Source organism: Pantherophis guttatus, chromosome 6 (assembly GCF_059756535.1).
Source record: "Pantherophis guttatus breed Tessera chromosome 6, ASM5975653v1, whole genome shotgun sequence".
Lineage (NCBI taxonomy): Eukaryota > Metazoa > Chordata > Lepidosauria > Squamata > Colubridae > Pantherophis > Pantherophis guttatus.
In genome coordinates, this window is record NC_142068.1 from 102,625,749 (window position 1) to 102,645,193 (window position 19,445).

Genomic DNA, 19,445 nt, shown 5'->3' on the forward strand with positions numbered 1-19,445 from the left:
CACAATGATAACAGATACAGGCAACTCTATGATAAGTCTGTGTGTTCAAAGAGAACTTGATTTTTAATTAAGATCTCCAGCTTCTATCCCAACCCAGTGACCAACATCCCGATTCCCACAACAACAATAATGTTTTGTTTTCGTTCCTTTGTTTTGCTTTTACACAGTTTGCAAAAATGAAATGAAACTTTTTTTAATCAGCAACAATCCTCTTCAGGATTGTTCCACGTTCTTGTCAAAAATAGGATCTTCAACCCTATGCAATTGGGAGAATAATTTCCTTGTCACTAGATGATAACCTTTTGGTGACAGAGAGGTACACCTCGCCTCTGTGTGTGTGTGTTTATTTCAGGAGAGGCAAGGTTTAGAGCCATGCACTAAAAGAAGCACATTTTGTGTTTCTTCCTTCAATATGGCAGGGAATTACACACTGCATAGGGTCACAGGGGTCTTCATAGGGGCATTTCATTTTCTATTTCTAGGGCAGAAGATCTCAGGGATCTTCCGAGGGCTCTTAGGTATCTTCTAGGGCAGAAGATGCTTGGGCTCTTAGGGATCAAATGAAATTTGTGGCTGTAGATCACCCTAGTGATCTACAGTAAGGAAGGTGACCTTATCTGAAATATGCCACCATTGTTACTTAGGCAAAGGAGGCTAAACTATTCTTTCAGTGGGGTTCTTGGGGCAAGCCCCACCTCCTTCTAGCCCTGATGATGTTAACTTGGGGTCCATGGTGCTCTCTGGGCATCTTCCTTGCAGGTGTTCTCGCAGAGGTCCAGTATCCAAATGGGCAATGGAACATCTGCAGGAGAACAACCAAGCTCAGAGAACACCACGGACCCCAAGTTCAGCACTGAGCTACAAACATTCTCTTCCATCAGGACTTTTTTTTAAGTGCTGAGATGCAAAAATGATATTCAGATGCATCTCAAATAAATATCTCCCTGAGTCACCGGGGCATAAGAAGGGTGAGGAGGTATAACCCAATCAGACTTGCAAGATTATTTTGCTAGAGCCATTGTCAATAAAATGTCATTCTGATCTTCCTGTGGAACTGATTTTCTGGAGATCTGGTCTACCTGATCTCCCTAGTGGGATACTCACCTGAACTACCTTAACAGATCTGTTAGCCGATGAACAGAGTTGGAAGGGATCTTATAGGTCATCTAATCCAACCCCACACCCAAGCAGGAGACCCTACACCATTTCTGACAGATGTAGACAGTTCAGTCTCTTCTTGAAAACTTCCAGGGATGAAGTTCCCACAACTTCCGAAGGCAACTTCTGTTCCATGGGTTGATTGTTCTCTCTGTCAGAAAATTTCTCCTTATTTCTAGGTTGAATCTCTTCTTGGTCAGTTTCCATCCATTATTCTTATTATTATCCTTATTGGGGTATCTCCTGGCTTAGACCAAAGGAGCGTCTCTTGCTTGCTTCTGTGAAAAACCTGTGAACAGGTGAGATGATTCCAGACCAACGGACCAGATGGCAGTCCATTTCAAGGTTATATAAAGAAACCAACTGTCTGGGCCAAAAGGGGACATTTTAGTTCAGACTTCTTCTTGATACAGAAACACTGTGAGTCGCATCACTTTCCTGCTGCTAATACGTTCATGTATTCTTTATTTATTTCTTCTATTAATCAAATTTATATAGCCGCCCATCTCAGGGCAAGTGACTTTAGGCTAAGTTCAAAATTGCAACCTGAGTTTAAATTTGGATTGAGGCCATCGCTCCGAGAACTTTTCTCAGTACATTGGATGAATAAAATGGAACAGGAGTTCAGATCCTTCTCTGATTAGATGTCTTGTGTTGCTTGCATTTCGTTACTGAATGCTCAGGCGGGGGTGGGGGGGTGGGGAGGGAACTCCATTAAATTGTGAATTGTCATCATCTACAAAGGGGTGAATTCAAACGCAGGAAACATTTTGACACTGTTGCTTTGTAGAACGTTTTCCTCTAATTTCTGCTCTTTTCTTAACATGCCAGGGAATTAATTGATCACACTGAGCCATGGATAAAAAGGGTCCATGTTGAAAATGCAATATCTTGGACTTTATTAATTAGCTCAGTCACATTACAGACTTCCTTTTTTTTTTTTCAAAATTAAAAATGAATTTAAAAAAAACCCTTTCTAATTTTCCATTGAAGCATCTTGATGGCAATTTTTATTGCCATGATAATGGATGATATTGTAGTCAAACTGCACAGAAAAAGAGATGTATTATTGGAATTGGGGTACCTAATAGTCTCCCATCCAAATAGTAACCAGGTCTAACTCTGCTTAATTGTTTGAGACCTCACAAGATGCGCTTTGGGCCGCGTGCTGTGAAACTTCATCCTGGAATGTTTCAGGGTTCCAAGGTAGATGTACAGTTGGCAGCAGAAGTACCCACAAAATTATGTGTGACATAGTTTTCTACTTGGGATAATTGATATGTAGTTAAATGTAGCATTGGCACAAATACAACTTATGCCTGACAATTGGAACAAAAAGTCTGCAGAAACCCTTTTATTCTCTGAGGAATGGAATGGACATTTTTGAGATAGGCACAAATCAGGAAAAGGAGATACACATATGAAGAACGGCTGCAGGAACTGGGCACATCTAGTTTAACAAAAAGAAGGATTAGGGGTGACATGATAACAGTCTTCTAATATTTGAGGGGCTTCCGCAAAGAAGAGGGGGTCAACTTGTTTTCTAAAGCAACAGAAGGCAAGACAAGAAACAATGGAGGGAAACTAACCAAGCAGAGAAGCAATCTGGAACTAAGGAGGAATTTCCTAATGGTGAGAGCAATCAACCAGTGGAATGACTTGTCTTCAGAAGTTGCGAGTGATCCATCAATGGAGGCTTTCAAAATAGATTGGACAGCCACTTGTCTGAAATGGTAGAGGGTCTTCTGCTTGAACAGGGGTTGGACTAGAAGACCTCCTAGATCCATTCCAACCCTATTATTCTATAGATTTCTATAATGGCAGTAGGTGTAACAAAGTCAATTTCAATCAATAGGTACAGAAAGTAATTACAATAACTGTGTGGAATAACAACAGGGAGTAATTGTCAGCCTATACTGGACTAGCTTGGGAACAATCGGAGGTAAGAGAATTTGCAAAGGTCCTAGTCAGCAGATAACAGCTCTTCACAATGGCCAAGAAAACACCCAACTCAATCTAGATCAACAATCACAGAGCAGTATGGTAAGTGTTAATAATATGATACCTGGACATTTTGATACAATCTGTAGTTCAGATAGTCCTCAATATCCCCATGACCACGTGATCAAAAATCAGATGCTCGGAAACTGGCATGTACTTATGACGGTTGCAGGGGGGAGTCATGTGATCACCATTTGTAACCTTCCCAGGCGGCTTCCAACAAGCAAAGTCAATGGGGGAAGGCTGCATTCACTTAACAACTGTGTGATTCACTTAACAACTCCTGTGGTTTGCTTAACAATTGTGGCAAAGAAGGTGACAACAAAATGGGGCACAACCCACTTAACAACTGTCTCGCTTAGCAACCAAAATTTTGGGCACCATTGTGGTCGTAAACCAAGGACTGCCTATAATAGGCAAGGGGCAATAGGCCTCCTTCTCTTGTGTTCCTACAGCTGCCTGATAACAGTTGGATATAAACAGTTTAGGGAGGAGAGGAACTGCAAACACACAAGCACATATTTATTCAATCAACACTCAGAACAATAAAAGAGTTGGACAGCAAAATTACTTTACAACAATATAGCGTAATAAAACCTTTTTTAAAATGTATGTAAAATTCCAGTGATATAGCTTGTAACATAACATACCCCTGGGCATGGCGTTTATTCTTCCTTATCACAGATGTCATTCAGTAGAATTTTATTTTAACAGCTGCAATACAAAATTTGACTACATTATATGGAACGTTAGGCTTCTCTTCTGATAGCGGAGAAACAAGATTAAAAACTTATCTGATTGTCCTAGCATCTGTTCCAACGAGGGAGGGAAGAGAGGTTGACGGCTACCTTGAGAAACTCCTCTTCCATGGTGGCTTCTGGGAAATTCTGTCCTGGAGAACATCACTCTGATAAATATTATGTTAGAGCCTTGGTTGGACCTAGGATTGGAAGAAGGGAGCATTAAATTAATCTTATTAGCCAGGAAGAAGTTTAGTAAGAAATGCTATGAAGCTGGTGTGCAGTTCTTTACGGTGGTTCGCCAACATCTGAAACCTAACAATGTACTGCTAGAAGAGAATATGTGTAACTCAGGGTTGAACTGTGGGGTCCCTGGTGCTCTGTGAGTCTGGTGGTTTTCTTGCAGATGTTGCATTACCCAACTAGGTAATATCATCAGTGCAGTCTATGTTACCTAGTTAATGAATTTAGTAATGAATCATCTACAAGAAAACAACTAAGCTCAGAGAACATCAAGGACCCCACCTAACATGGCCTTGTGCCAGGCTGTAACCATTCCAGACTTCACTGTCTGCCTGTCCTCTGGCCCATAGGAGACAGGAGGAAATCTAAAAACAGCCTCACTTAATTCCACAAGCTGACCGTGTTCAATTGAGAAACCCTGTGATTAAAATAGAATTCAATTCTTCCATTTAACAAAATAACAGAGTTGGAAGGGACCTGGGAGGTCTTCTAGTCCAACCCCCTGTTCAGGAAGACAATCTTATACCATTTCAGACAAATGGTTGTCCAGTCTCTTCTTAAAAACCTCCAGTGTTGGAGCATTCAGAACTTCTGGAGGCAAATTGTTCCACTGATTAATTGTTCTCACTGTCAGGAAAATTGCTCCTTAGTTCTAGGTTGCTTCTCTCCTTGATTAGTTTCCTCCTTGTCCTGCCTTGGAAGGGCATAATTCTTCAGCATAAGGAAGTTCTCTTAAAGACCGACGAGTAAAATTTGAAAGCAAAACAGCAAAGAATAATTATCTATCTCCACAACTTTCCTTTGGACCTTCTGAATGACCCATGAAGTAAGATTGATTGGGATCTTCTTAGGTACATAACACTAAAGAAAGAACAGTATTTCTTTGAAGGCATTAAATGTTTACAGAAAGAAAGATTTAGGGAGCTTTGTTATAACAATTAAGATAACTAGCAATATAAATTGATATAGAATTGATTTTAGAATTACTACAAATACTGCTAGTGAAATAGATCTTTTAACTTACAATTAATTTAAGAATAAGGTAATTTATGAATTGCTAGAAACGTGCCCTTTCCCCGCTGTTTTCCCCATTTCTACCTTCCCTCCCCCTGCTTTTCTCTTCTTTCTATATATATTATTATATTGCTGATTGCTGATTAGAAGTATTTCCACTAATATTAATCCCAACAATAACATTTCATTTAAGCCATTAACATAAAATAGGCAATACATAATTATATGAAATTGTGGACAAGACTAACACGTACAATAGACATGGCTACTTCAAGTATATCAACTACTATTAAAACAACCAAAAAGGTACCCCAAACTCAAACACTACTAGTAGCCTCCCCAGTACAGCAAAAGACGGGAGAAGAAAAGACCAATACTATCATAGGCATGCAGAATATACAGGCTGCCCTCGCAATGATACAAGAGGGAATGAAAAGGATGGAAGATAAGATGACGCTAAATCACGATGAAACTAGAAAAAACCATGAACAATTGCGACTGGATGTAGGAGAAATTAAAGATGACATCAGAAATATAGATGAGAAGATAGTGAAAATCCAGCAAAATATCATAGAAAATGAACAGAGAATACATAAAGTGGAGGAAAAAACAGAAGCTACAGCCTTGAGGCTGGAGAGGATGGAGAACCAACAAATGATGAGGAGCCGGGACACCGAAGATGCACTCATGTTTCTTGAAATGGAAAAGGCATCCTTCTTCCTTAGATTCCAAAATATAGAAGAACAGAGAGATGAAGACCTGGGCGAGATTATGATCGAAATACTGGCAAAGGCAACACACAAAGATAAGGACGAAATTAGAAATGGAACTGATGAAATTTACAGAGCCTTTACAAATTATGCAAGGAGAAACAAACTCCCCAAAGAAGTCCATATTAGGTTTACAAAAAAAACAATGAGAGAAGAAATATATAGAAGAATGAGAGAGGAGACAGTTATGTACAAAGGGAGGGAAGTTCTAACATTGAAACAAGTACCGAGAAGAGCCAGAGACAGGAGAAGAGACTACAATTTCTTAAGTAGACAACTGAATAAACTCAAGATAAAATTTAGATGGCTCATACCGGAAGGCCTACTTATTTCATGGGAAGGAAGGAAAATCAGAATAGATACAATAGAAAAAGCTCAAGACTTTATGGACCAATATCTAGGAAATGAAGGAGAACAGGAAAGCAGAGATAGTAGAGAAGAACATAACCCAAGTGACCAAGAGACACAAATGACAAACAAGGAAGACAAAGAACAAAAGAAGGGAAGGTTGGAGAAGGAGGAAACAGCGGGGATCTCACAAAGAGTTACAAGAAACACAACAAAGCTCAAAATAACAGACAAATAAACACTAGCGGAAATGGAAGAAGAAATAAAGCTCTTTTCCATAAATATAAATGGTTTAAACTCACCAAGCAAAAGACATCAAATGTTTACAAGGTTGCAAAAATTAGAGGCAGACATAATTACATTACAAGAAGTACACATAAGAAAACAACAGAAAAAACTACTTGAAAATAAAAAATTAGGAGTAATATATACATCTTTAGGAGATTGCAAAAAAAGGGGAGTGGTAACATATATTAGAGATCATATAAGATCTAAACTGATTTACACTGATAAAGAAGGCCGAGTCTTAATGGTAGAACTAAAATTGGAAATAAAAACAATATTGTTAGTAGCTATTTACGCTCCAAATGGAAACCAATTAGATTTTTACAAAAAATTACATGACAAACTAAAGGAGTTGGACTACGAAAATGTATGCATTGTCGGCGACTTTAACGCGATAGTAAACTTACGAGAAGATTACCACAGCACTAGGAAGAATAAAATTAAAAGGAAGACATTGCCACAAACATTCAAAGATCTAGTACAAGAAATGAGCCTACACGACACCTGGCGAGAAATAAATACCAAAACAAAACAATATACATATTTCTCGGGCCCACATCAATCATGGTCCAGGCTGGATATGGCTTGGATGACACCTCAACTAAGTAAAGAAACACACGAAGTAGAAATTATGTCTAGTATATGAGCCGATCACAATCCTATCAAAATAGTCTGGAAAGGTTTCCGAAAACAGAAGAGATGGAAAATGAACACAAGTATAATAAAGGAAAAAGAATATCAGCAAATGATAGAAAAGGAAATCAAGATATTTCTACAAATAAATACAAAAGACACAACATCATTACAAAACCTATGGGACACCACGAAAGCCTATATTAGAGGCCTAACTATTGCATATATGGCAAGAAAGAAAAAGGAGAAACAAAGAATCAGAAATGAATTATTGGAAGAAATTAAGACAGAGGAACTTTAATTACAACAACAGCCCAACAACACGAGTGTGCTACAAAAGCTAAATTTGGCCAAACATAAACTGAATCTAACCACAAAAACTGAATTGGCACAGAAAATAAGAATGGTAAAACAAAATAATTTTGAACATGCTAACAAAACTGGACGCTGGTTAGCATATAAGCTAAAAAAGCAAACAGAAAAAAGAATTATACACCAACTCCAAGACGAATCAGGAACTCTTTACCACACACATCTGGAGAAGAAAAACATAGCCAAAATTTTTTTTCAAAAACTTTATTGTCAGGAAGAGGTCCCGGAAGACCAAATAAAAAAATACCTCCAAAAAACCAACCTTATGCACTTCACAGAAGATCACAGAGAGATGTTAAACCGGCCCATAACAATGCTGGAACTAATGGAAGCCCACAAAAAACAAAAGAACAATAAGACTCCAGGACTGGATGGAATTCCTACTGAATTCTATAAACTTTGTCAACAATCGATAGACCAAATACTGTTACAAGTTTTTAACGAAGCACTACTGATAGCAGAAATTCCAAAATCTTGGACAGAAACTATTATTACATTAATACACAAAGAAGACTCAGATCCGACGCAAATTAAAAATTACAGACCAATTTCATTACTCAACGTGGACTATAAGCTATTCATGTCAATACTAGCTCAGAGACTCAAAGCAATAATACATAACTATATACATCCAGACCAAAACGGTTTCATACCTAAAAGACAAATAAAGAATAATTTGAGAATGATTATAAATATTCTGGAATACTACGATCAGAAGATAGACAGAGAAATGGCCATAATCTCCCTTGATGCCCAGAAGGCCTTCGACAATTTGAATTGGTCTTTTTTCACAAAACAACTTGAACTAATGAACTGTGGAGAGAAATTTCATAATCTGATTAAAAAAATTTATTCCCAACAAACAGCAAAAATCTCAATAAATGGTGACATGACACAAACTTTTGATATTCAGAAAGGAGTACGACAAGGATGTCCCATGTCACCGCTAATATTTATAATAGCATTGGAGGTATTATTAAACGAAATAAGGAACGAGGAAGAAATCAAAGGACTCAAGATCCGAGGAGAGGAGTACAAATTGCTCGCCTTTGCAGACGACGTAATTTTCAACTTGGAAAACCCAAGACGATCTGGACCCAGACTGATGTCGATGATAGAACAATACGGGGAAGTTGCGGGCCTCAAAATAAACAAACAAAAAACAAAACTAATGACGAAAAATATGACCCAGACTCAGAGATCGGAATTAGAAGAAGAATTAGGAATCCAATTAGTAAAGAAGATAAAATATTTAGGTATTTGGTTGACGGCGAAAGCAACCACAATCAAAGAAGAAAATTACACGAAATTACTAAAAGAAATTAAAAAAGACCTGGAAATCTGGAACAGGCTACAATTGTCATTGATGGGCAGAATCAGTTCAATTAAAATGAATATATTACAGAGGGTACTATATCTATACCAGGTAGTACCATTACATCCAGGAAGGGACTTCTTCAAAAATCTCAACAAAATTACAACGACCTATATATGGCAGGGAAAGAAGGCCAGAATTAAGATTAAAGCGCTACAAGACACACGAGACAGAGGAGGCCTTGCAGTACCAGACTGGGAGCTATATTATAAAGCAGCCGGATTGACCTGGATCAAAGAATGGATGAGATTAGATGACAAAAGAATGTTATATCTAGAAGGCTTTGATCTCATACGAGGATGGCACGCGTTCCTATGGGATGGACCAGACAAACAACACATGTACTTCCAAAGACACATAATTCGGGCCTCACTCTTCAAGATTTGGCAGGGAATTAAGAAAACTTATTATACTAAAATACCAAAATGGTGGTCCCCGATGGAGGCATTGATATTTCCAAATACCCTTGAAATCGGAAAGATGATGAGATACCAAGATTTACTGAATCATGAAGGAGAACTCACTCCAAGACATCAACTCCAAAATGGCGATATAAAGATTGATTGGTGGCACTACACTCAAATACACTCAAGATACAATGCGGATAAAATCAAATATGGAATTGCAAAAGATCTGAACGAACTGGACAGAATTTTATTGGGAGCAGACCAGAAAATGATTACTAAAACATATAACTACCTTTTGAGAGACAAATTAATAGAAGAAACAGTTAAACATAATATGACAATGTGGGCCAGGGACATAGGACATAATATTCAATTGGCAGACTAGGAGAAATTATGGAAGCAGAACATAAAAATGACAAGAGCCACATCCTACAAGGAGAACCTCATTAAGATGTTTTATAGATGGCACTTACCACCAGCCCGACTTGCCAAAATACACCCAAACACTTCGGCGTTGTGTTGGAAATGTAAATCAAAAAAGGGGACATATTATCACACTTGGTGGAAATGTAGGAAAGCCCAACACTATTGGCAAGATATAAAAAATATTATCGAAGAAATAACGAACATTCAAATAGAAAACAGTCCAGAATTTTTTCTATTTGGCATGATAACGGCACATCTTAAGGAAATGAAATATCTCATCATACACATCTTGACAGCAGCAAGACTACTGTTCGCGCAAAACTGGAAATCAGACCAACTCCCATCCAAAGACAAAATCGTTGCAAAGATAACAGAGTGTGCTGAAATGGACAGATTGACGCTGGAACTCCAGGAAAAGGAAGAAAGCGAATACTATCTTGTATGGCACCAATGGTATCAATGGCTGGAAAGGAAAATCAGCAAAAATGTAGAGGACAGAAATTAGGGTAAAGACTTTCACAAGGAGATGAACCCATAAGAAATGTAAATTTGTAGTGAAAAGTTATAACATTGGAATTAGACATTTAAAAATTACTCTTTATTAAACTCAATGACATATATTCTGTTGATGACAAAAGCGTAAATGTAAAATGTTAGGTGGGTTTGTAGGTGGTGGGTTTTTTGTTTGTCTTTGTATTGTATTGTCTTTATATCTGTGTTTATATTTTAATAATAAAAAAAAATTTAAAAAAAAGATTTAGGGAGCTTTGTGGAGTGACAACAAAATATCACCTTGAGGTAGTCAAATAATAACATTGTTTTCTACTTGATTCTTTCCCAGAAGCCATCTTGATGATGTGTGTTCAGGCACAGGTACATCAATAATATATTAAACAACAATTTATAATACAGAGTATCACCATTTCATTTATGCTAAGAATCCTTCCCATCAAGGGGCATGATGGCTGGCTTGCTTGGTTAGGATGTTGGGATGGAAGTTAGCAAGCCCATGTTTGAGACCCATATGCTGCCATGGGGAAGGGTGAGCTCCCGTCATTCGCTCCAGCTCCTTCTGGGGACATGAAGGAAGCTCCCAACTGGGCATTCCCCAGGCAACTGGGATCTCACCAGCTAATCCTTTTGACCTGGAAGTCCCTCTGTGCTTCTAACATGAGTGCAATGCAATCCTATCGAGTAATTATCTTCTATCGTGTAAAAATAAGTATTGCTTCATGTTTGTTGTCTTTCTGACATCCCGTTTGCCCCAATATTTCTTTCCAAAGATCCCAGAATGGAGAGTTGATTGCTCTGCTCTCTTTGGGGAATCAAATCAGTTAAGTAAAGTGATGGACCTCTTCTCATGAGGACTTGGGGAGGGGCATGCTGTACCTTTACAGTCCTCTACTTAATCATCTTGAAAAGCTAATCCAAAGAGGCAGATATAAATGTGTGTAACCTCTAACTTGTTGTCGTCCTTCTTTTTATGACATAATGCAACTGCACAAAACAACTCAGCTGGACAGTCAGTTCATTCTTCCCCGCTTCATTAATGACTCAACTTAAACAACTTAGCCACTTCCAAAGCTAATGAATTGTGCATGTATTTTAATTATACAACATCAGGTAGCAAACTGTGAACACGATGAGTCCAAGAAAGGTGACCTACTTGTTCTCGCCAAGGCTTCACTTACACAATTCAACACAACAACATTTATAGCCTGGTAAGACTTTCCCAAAACTAGTTCCAATCTCAGATTAAGGTTTTTGAGTACTCTTTGTGGCGAAAATCTGCTTTAATGTTTCCAGCCAAAATTCCATTTTCTCATTTTGGTTTTGTGGACCTTTTCTCATATGCTTGCCTGTGATGCTACTGGGTGCTCTCTAGAAGTTTAGGACTTCAGTTCCCACATGCTCTAGTCAACCTGAGTAACAACAAGCCTTCATGGGATGGGCCCAAATATCAGAAGATAACCACATCGCCAGATTAGGATGCTTGTTGTCTAGTAAAAGTAAGCCATGATTGCATAAGAAGATAAACTGAAAGTGTTGTTCATTTCTAGACAGAAAAGGACTGTCGTATCAATTCTAATCTTTTGCAATAGGTTTAGTTTACAAAAACCTAATGCAGGAGATGACAGATATAAAATGAGGCCATAAATTTATGCAGGACTCTCTCTTTTTTTGTGGAAAAGCACTTGGATGGAACTATAAGTAAATAATGCAAGAATGTACGCTTGTCTGATTGAATGGGAAATATGGATACAGCCAATATTTACCGGTAATCTATTTTCTTAATGTAAATGAATCATTTGATTTCAGCCTTAACTTTCAGGGTCTCATCTGTTTTCTGATTCATGGCATGTGCATGCATCATCTGACTTTTCTGCGGGCAATCCTTGAAATGTACAATGCTTTTGTGAATCAAAATATTTCTTCTGTGGCGTTAACCTGATTTTGTATATATAGAATGCAGGCAATTGCTTTGCATTTCTGCAGGTGACTTTACCTGCTCTGGACACGTATTGAAAGTATTGTTGGCATCTCTGAATGTGTGGATGAGAAATATTCCTAGCTGGAATAATCATTTTCAAAGGTTTTGTTTTCTGTTTTAAATGGATGGAAAACGGTTATGGAATGAGGGATCACAGCCTTTTTTTTTTTTTTTGAAGCATTTGATTCAGGTGAAGAGATTAGGTAGTTATTGGCTCTCTTTATCCATATATTATGGCTGCATCGGAGATATTTTTAAAATATACGTGTAAAACAAATGAGTGCGTCAGTTGTGTATACATTTGGAAAGGTGTATATTTTATACAAGTTAAAAACCAGACTTTTGCCAAATATCTCCACACAATGCAGAATTGTGAATATATGAATTTCTGTGGGAGAGTTCAACACTTGTTTCACTCTTTCTTACTAAAATGAATCAGCCTGAAAAATAATTTTAGTTCATTTATGTCCCTTTGCATTATTCATCTGGACTAAGGACAAAACAACCATGGCAGAAAGCTCTTCCATGAATATTTATGTTAAATATTTAATTAAACTATTACTCTTTGCAGATGTGTGTCAGTGAAAACAGCCAATCCTCTGAGTATTACCGGTACTTCGTTCCTACCTTTGGGTTGGGCTCTGGAAATGATCAAATACGCTAACACACATGTCTTTCCAAGTTTCAATTCAATATTTACCCAGATATTTGTCAATATCCTTGAAGTTGTAGGCTTGCTGTTCAGCCTTACTGTAATTAATTCTTGCATTATACATTAATGTACAACAGTATAATCCAGAGGAATGGAAAGACCAGTGAGAAGAGAAAGGCTTTGATTAAAATATTGAAATACAGCAGGGAATTATTGATTCACTTCTACTTTAGTGTCTCAGTTACATATTAATTGACCAGTAATTGTCTTCTTATCGTTTGGAGTGTTTCCTTCAGTGTTTACCATAGAGCAGACATTGCTTTAAATATTTTTTTTTAAAAAAATAAAATAAACAATTGCTAGGAAAGTGATATTCTATGCATTAGACTACATCTAAGATTACAGAAAGCCCTGACAGAATTGGCTTGTTTCCAATTCTATCAAACTGGAGGAATTTCTTTTGAGTTGTTTTTTATTTCTTTTTTCCCCCCAGTGCTATAAAGTTTCAACATATGATATTGCTTCTTGGCTTGGAACTCAGTGAAACAATATGGAGGCTAAAAACAATTGTGTAGTTAAAGGGCAAAACAAACTCCTGAAGCACAATAACAATTGAGTCCGTGAAAGAAATTTCTGTTACTTACTTATAGGGTTTTCTGAAGAAATGGGCAGCTATTGCCCGGGCTGAATACATTTAATTTTTATAATAACACGCTTCTAGATCCATGGGAACCATTAATAGAAACTTTTAAGAAGTTTCTTCTTTTTGTGGAAGCTGTTAAAATCAAGCTTTTAGGTGGACAGTTAAATATTGGGCCGTAGGGACACTGGCCAGCTATTTAAAATAGCTTGCCATCTGATCTTAGATCCTCCCACATATGCCATGTGAAATGTAGGAATATTTCCATGTGATACCATACTCCCTGTAGGAAAATAGGTTGGTTAAAAGAGTTGAAGATCATGCAATAAGCCTTATTATGCATTATGAGGTCTTTGAGGATTCACAAAAGCTTCGTGTATCGTGTTGGCCAACAACTCAATGTCCCATGAAGCACAAAGCTCTTTGGCAATCTTTAGTCAAAAAGAGAAGCAGATACTATGGACCACTTGAGCAAGGTGTTGACTACATTTATGCCTTTTTAAAAAGAAACGATTGCCGTAATTCTCAAGATTTCTGTTTAACTTTGTCATTATTCTCAATTCTGCCATCCACAGAGAGCGAAGAGGTTTACCAGCGACAGGTCCTGTCCATTTCCTGCATCGTCTTTGGGATCGTCATTGTCGGCACACTCTCTGCAGCGTTCTACTTCAAAACAAAGTAAGGCTCCTTAACTGGTCTCTGCCCTTCCTTCTAACCATCCATTGAATAGTTTACTTAGGCTCTTGCTCTGGAAAAAGACATAGCAGAGACTTGTTTTATGCAGACTGTCTTTCTGAGACAATGCCCTGAAATTAAAATACACACAGTAGAACCACAGTTAGCTAGCTAGTGCTGAGCTAGTACTCTGAATCAATTCGGATCAGGTGGCATAGTTTTCTCCAAATATGCATGTGTGTTTAATGGGACCAGCTTTTTTATATTACATTTATATGCCATCCATTTATCCATCTTACTCTGCAATGCAACTCTGCAAAATGTTGGATTAACTCCAGGTTCAAATCAATATGAATCAAGTGCCTTGTCCAAGTTGATTCAATGTCTGCATTAAAGTGGATCTAATTTATGGAATGGAGTGGAGTGGAGTGGAGTGGAGTGGAATGGAATGGAATAGAATAGAATAGAATAGAATAGAATAGAATAGAATAGAATAGAATAGAATAGAATAGAATAGAATAGAATAGAAAGGGTCCTTGAGGTCTTCTAGTCCAGCCCCCGGCTCAAGCAGGTGAATTTATACAATCTCAGACAAGTCCAGCCTCTTCTTTAAAACCTCCAGTGATGAAGCACTCACAATTTCTGAAGGCAAGCTATTCCACTGGTCAATTGTCTTCACTGTTAGGAAGTTTCTTCTTAATTCCAGATTGCTTCTCTCTTTGGTTAGTTTCCAACCATTGTTTCTTGTCCTGCCCTTTGGTAATTAAAAATAACCCATTTCTCTATGAATTATTCTTATATTATACTCAAGTATTATATTTTATATTTATATTATGGTTCGTTGCGTAGTCAGCCAGATGTTTAAACTGGACTTGGTATTTTATCCACCTATCAAATCCTTCCCAAGGTCCTGAGATAGACAGATGTTATCCTTTGTCAGGCTTAAAGATATGGTCACAGGATGTAAACTGTTCCAGTAAAACTGCCTCTTGCAATTGATGGATAGTGATTTCGTCAATGCCAAGGGCATACAGTTGTATTGGGATTGCACACAAGGCACCTATTGGTAATATTGGTATCTTTGTTTTCTTTTGCCACAATTTATAGTATTATTAAAATAATACATTGCACAGTCAGCCAGGTGTTCAAATCATATTTGGCATTTTTATCCTTCTATTGAGTCCTACCCAAAGATCTGAGATAGACATAGGTGGATGTTTGATGGTGTTAGAAGTATTATTATACTCTGTGTACTATATGAGTAAGATTGCAAATAACTGTGGATCTCATGGCACCATAAGACTTCACTGGAAAGAGCTAAGATTTTCAATAAACAATTATCTCTTGTGAAATTGTTCTCGCTATCAGGAATGTTATGTCCTTTGCAAGAATAAAGTGCTTTGGCATTTTTATGCTACTCCCTCCCTGATCATGTTTCATTTTCTTCCCTTTGTGGTTTTATTCCTGGAAGCAAAGAGAAATATTTGCTTTCTTCAAAAAGACAAACAAACAAACAAACAAAAACCCCCCGACATTCTTCAGGGGAAGCCGAACAGGTCAATTATCCTGATGCATAATATTGGTGAGTGAGAAAACTCACTGTACTGGGAATTATTCTGAGTTAAGTCCCATGGATTTCAGTGGAAGGGACTTTAAAACATTGTTTATTTGCCCATTATATTAAATTGGATTCAATCCAATGCCTCTTCCTTCCACGTATTTTTAAAATTTATTTTCATTTACTCTGTTTCTTTATTCCACTTACACACTATTCAATCTGTCATGGATTCACAGGGGTTTGCAGCTATCTATAAGAAAAGGCAGTGAAACTGAGGGGGAAGAAAGGGAGTCTATCAAAGCAACACTAAAATGGCAGGTAGATGTTAAATGCCACGTTTATCTTGGGAAATAGCTGTTGGCCCTTCAGTTGCCCACTCTAGGAAGGAAAAAAAGATCAAGCAACACCTAGAGACCTCACTATAATGAACTCATGGAGGACAGGAGTTTTGTTAATTCAGTTTCCAAGATTTGTAACTTGATTTTAACCAATGATTGATCATTACCTATTACCATTGCATCCACTGCAAAAATTTATGGAGAAGGAAGAGAAGAAGGAGAAAGAGAGGGAGAAGAAGGAGAAGGAGAAAGAGAAGGACAAGGAGAAGAGGGAGAAGGAGAAGAAGGAGGGGAGGAGGAAGAGAAAGAGGGGAAGAGAGAGAAAGAGAGAAAAATAGCAATAGCACTATAGCACTTATACTTATACTTCATAGTGCTGTTATAGCCCCCTCTAAGCGGTTTGCAGAGTCAGCCTCTTGCCCCCAACAATCTGGGTCCTCCTTTTACCCACCTCAGAAGGATGGAAAGCTGAGTAAACCTTGAGCCGGTGAGATTTGAACTGCTGAACTGCAGCTAGCAGTCAGCTGAAGTAGTCTGCAGTGCTGCACTGTGCCACCTCACAGTGGTTAGAGTGAGAAAGATTGAGAGAAAGATTGAGAAAGTGAGAAAGATTGAGAGAAAGATTGAATGAAAGAGAAAAAGAGAAAGAGAAGGACAAGGACAAGTGTGAGGAGAAGGAGAAAGAGAGGGAGAAGAAGAAGGACAAGGAGAAGGAATCATGATAGTCTTTAGAAAAGCTCTATCTTAATCAATACGTGGAACTATATAAAGCTATAATTCTAAGAAAATGCTGTTCTACAAGGTTAGGCTACAAGAAACCTAGGTTTCCCTTACTTCATGAAAAATTGTCAGACTGTCAAACTTCCAGGAATTCCCTAGCATTTATACTTTATCCAGAACGATTCCATGAGCCCCACCTGGCAGTCAGAAGCAATGGTGTAAATTTCTTAACTTCTCAATGCACAAATTCAACCACAATTTCAGCAAGGAAATGATTGACCAAGCCAAATCCAAAAATGCCAGGGAAATTCCTGGAAATGGAAGCACTCAGACAAATCAGCCATCCACAGACAAATACAGATAAACCATATCTACACACCATTGAAATGGCAGAATAAAAGGAGGAAATAACCTATCCAGAGCAGAGTAGATCTTCCCAGCAGTACCTGATGAGCAGTCAAGGTAGAAACAATATCCTAATCAAGGAACCATTAAGGAGGAAAAACCCCATCCCCACCAAGACTGACAAGCACACTACTATATATAAGCAATATATAGTTATATATTCTAGTTATATAGTTACATATTTCATTCTGGGGTCCTTAGTGCTCTCTGAGCTTGGTGGTTTTCTTGCAGATGTTTCATTACCCAACTAGGTAACATCATCAATGCAGTTTTATGTCACTCAGTTGGGGAATGAAACATCGGCAAAAAACCCACCAAACTCAGAGTTCAACCCTGAGCTACAAATATTCTCTCCTAAATTTCATTCTCCCATGCACTGATCTTGCTACCTAACCTGTTAACGAAACATCTACAGGAATACGAGCAAGCTCAGAAAAATACCAATAACCCAACAGTTTAATCCTGAGTTACATATATTCTGTACTACAAAATCCTCAAATCTCTATCTACACTCTATTGCCCTCTTGTGATCATGAGTTGCTGAGCAGTCCTTACTACTGGATATGTATCTTCCAACATGTTGAATTCCATGTGATGAAAGAATCACATTTATGATTCTCCAATGTATTATTATAGCAAAATGTGTAGTCTACTGACACTCTGATGTATAACCCAAAACCTTGTATTTCTACAAATTATTACTCCCTAATTATGCATCTAGAGCATTTTTCCCAAATTAATTGATTGATAATCCCATTAACATCCACTTTTAAGTTATTTTAAATTAGAATTCTGTGTTAATCTGAGACCAATTAAGTTATTGAAGAACACTGTGTATATAATTGTGAGAAATACTTTAAGAAATGCAGCCTGTTGCTTACGTAGCATTTTATTGTAGTGATGATTACATAGGTAACAATTTCTTACAAAAGGCATAGCAGTTCCTTTTAGAGATATTTTGTTAACACGTTCAATGACTGAAATTACAGGAGTCTGACTTTTTTTCCAAAGAAAGTGCCGATGTTTAAATAGAACCTTACTGTCCCAGCATTATTTTTAATTCATTTGATAACATGTTTCTGCTCCAACATATTCAATGTAAAATAATTACTCCCATCACTTCTTTTTTTCTTCATCCTTTTCATAAGAGGGAGCCAGTTTAACTGATCTGTCCTTCCTCAATTAGCAAAATATGCCTCTGTCTTCGCGCTCTTAATCCCAGCCTTTTCCTAATCTGTTCTCTCTTGTGAGTTCCAAATTCTCAGTTGCCACAATGTTCGGTCATCCAATTCTAAAAACCAGAATGTCCATTGTCCCCTGTTCAATCTCATCACGTTGTGAGCCGCTCTGTATTCAGCATGCCTGCCCTCAACCCTATGACATTGTTGGCATGATGCCATCAGGACCTTGCTAAGGAAGAACCCAATGCAACATGGTTGGATGTGTTCTTCCATTGCCACTCACTTTAGATTATCAGTGGGAAAAAAAACCCAAAGCGAATTGGAGGGTAACCACTTGTTTTTGTCTGTTGGTTGGTTGGTTGGTGTTTCTCTGTAGAAAGCAAACGAAGTACATCCAGGAACAGTTGAAAGAGATACAGAATGGGAAAACCTACAGCCTTAATGCTTCCAGCATCATGGCAAAAACAGAGGCCAGGGCCCAAAGCCAAGTCCAGCTGCAAAACGTGAGTAAATGTGCCAATGTTAATCCTTATTATGCTGTCTGAATGTTGGGATGCTGGTGGCACAGTCACTGTCACTTCTTCCTGTGTCCCAAAGCTGGCCTAGTTTGCACCTGTGGTCCTGGGGTGTAAAAGAAGGGAGAAGAGTGTCAGCTTTTGTCAAAGTTGGCCATGATGAACGGCAGCCTTTCAATTGGCCTAGCAAGAGTTGAGTTGTTGGATTCAAATATGGTCCAAGGTGGACGCTTCCCCCACCTGCCACATCGTGTATGTGGTGCTGCGGCCATCAACGATACTGCTCATGTGTTGTTTGATTGTCAATTATGTGCCCCTCTTAGGCTTAGATATTTAACATCTCTACTTGAAATAACAGCGACACTAAGAACTGTATTGGAAATGGTCTTAGTTCCTCCTGGCTTCTAATCTATACATCATCAGCAGAACTCTAGGTTTGTAGCTAAGCAACTTGACCAAAGTACCTGTTATTTCAAACAGATCGAGGTATCCATAGAG

The 19,445-nt window shown here is 38.0% G+C and overlaps 1 protein-coding gene across 1 annotated transcript in view; it reads left to right on the plus strand.

Annotated features, from left to right (window-relative positions):
- Nucleotides 1-19,445, plus strand: part of NRG3 (neuregulin 3) — a 567,176-nt gene that overhangs the window by 524,388 nt on the left and 23,343 nt on the right. The window contains exons 5-6 of the mRNA XM_034434743.2: nt 14,131-14,233; nt 18,809-18,935. Coding sequence (XP_034290634.1) covers nt 14,131-14,233; nt 18,809-18,935 — 230 coding nt within the window. The remainder of the gene's footprint in view (nt 1-14,130; nt 14,234-18,808; nt 18,936-19,445) is intronic.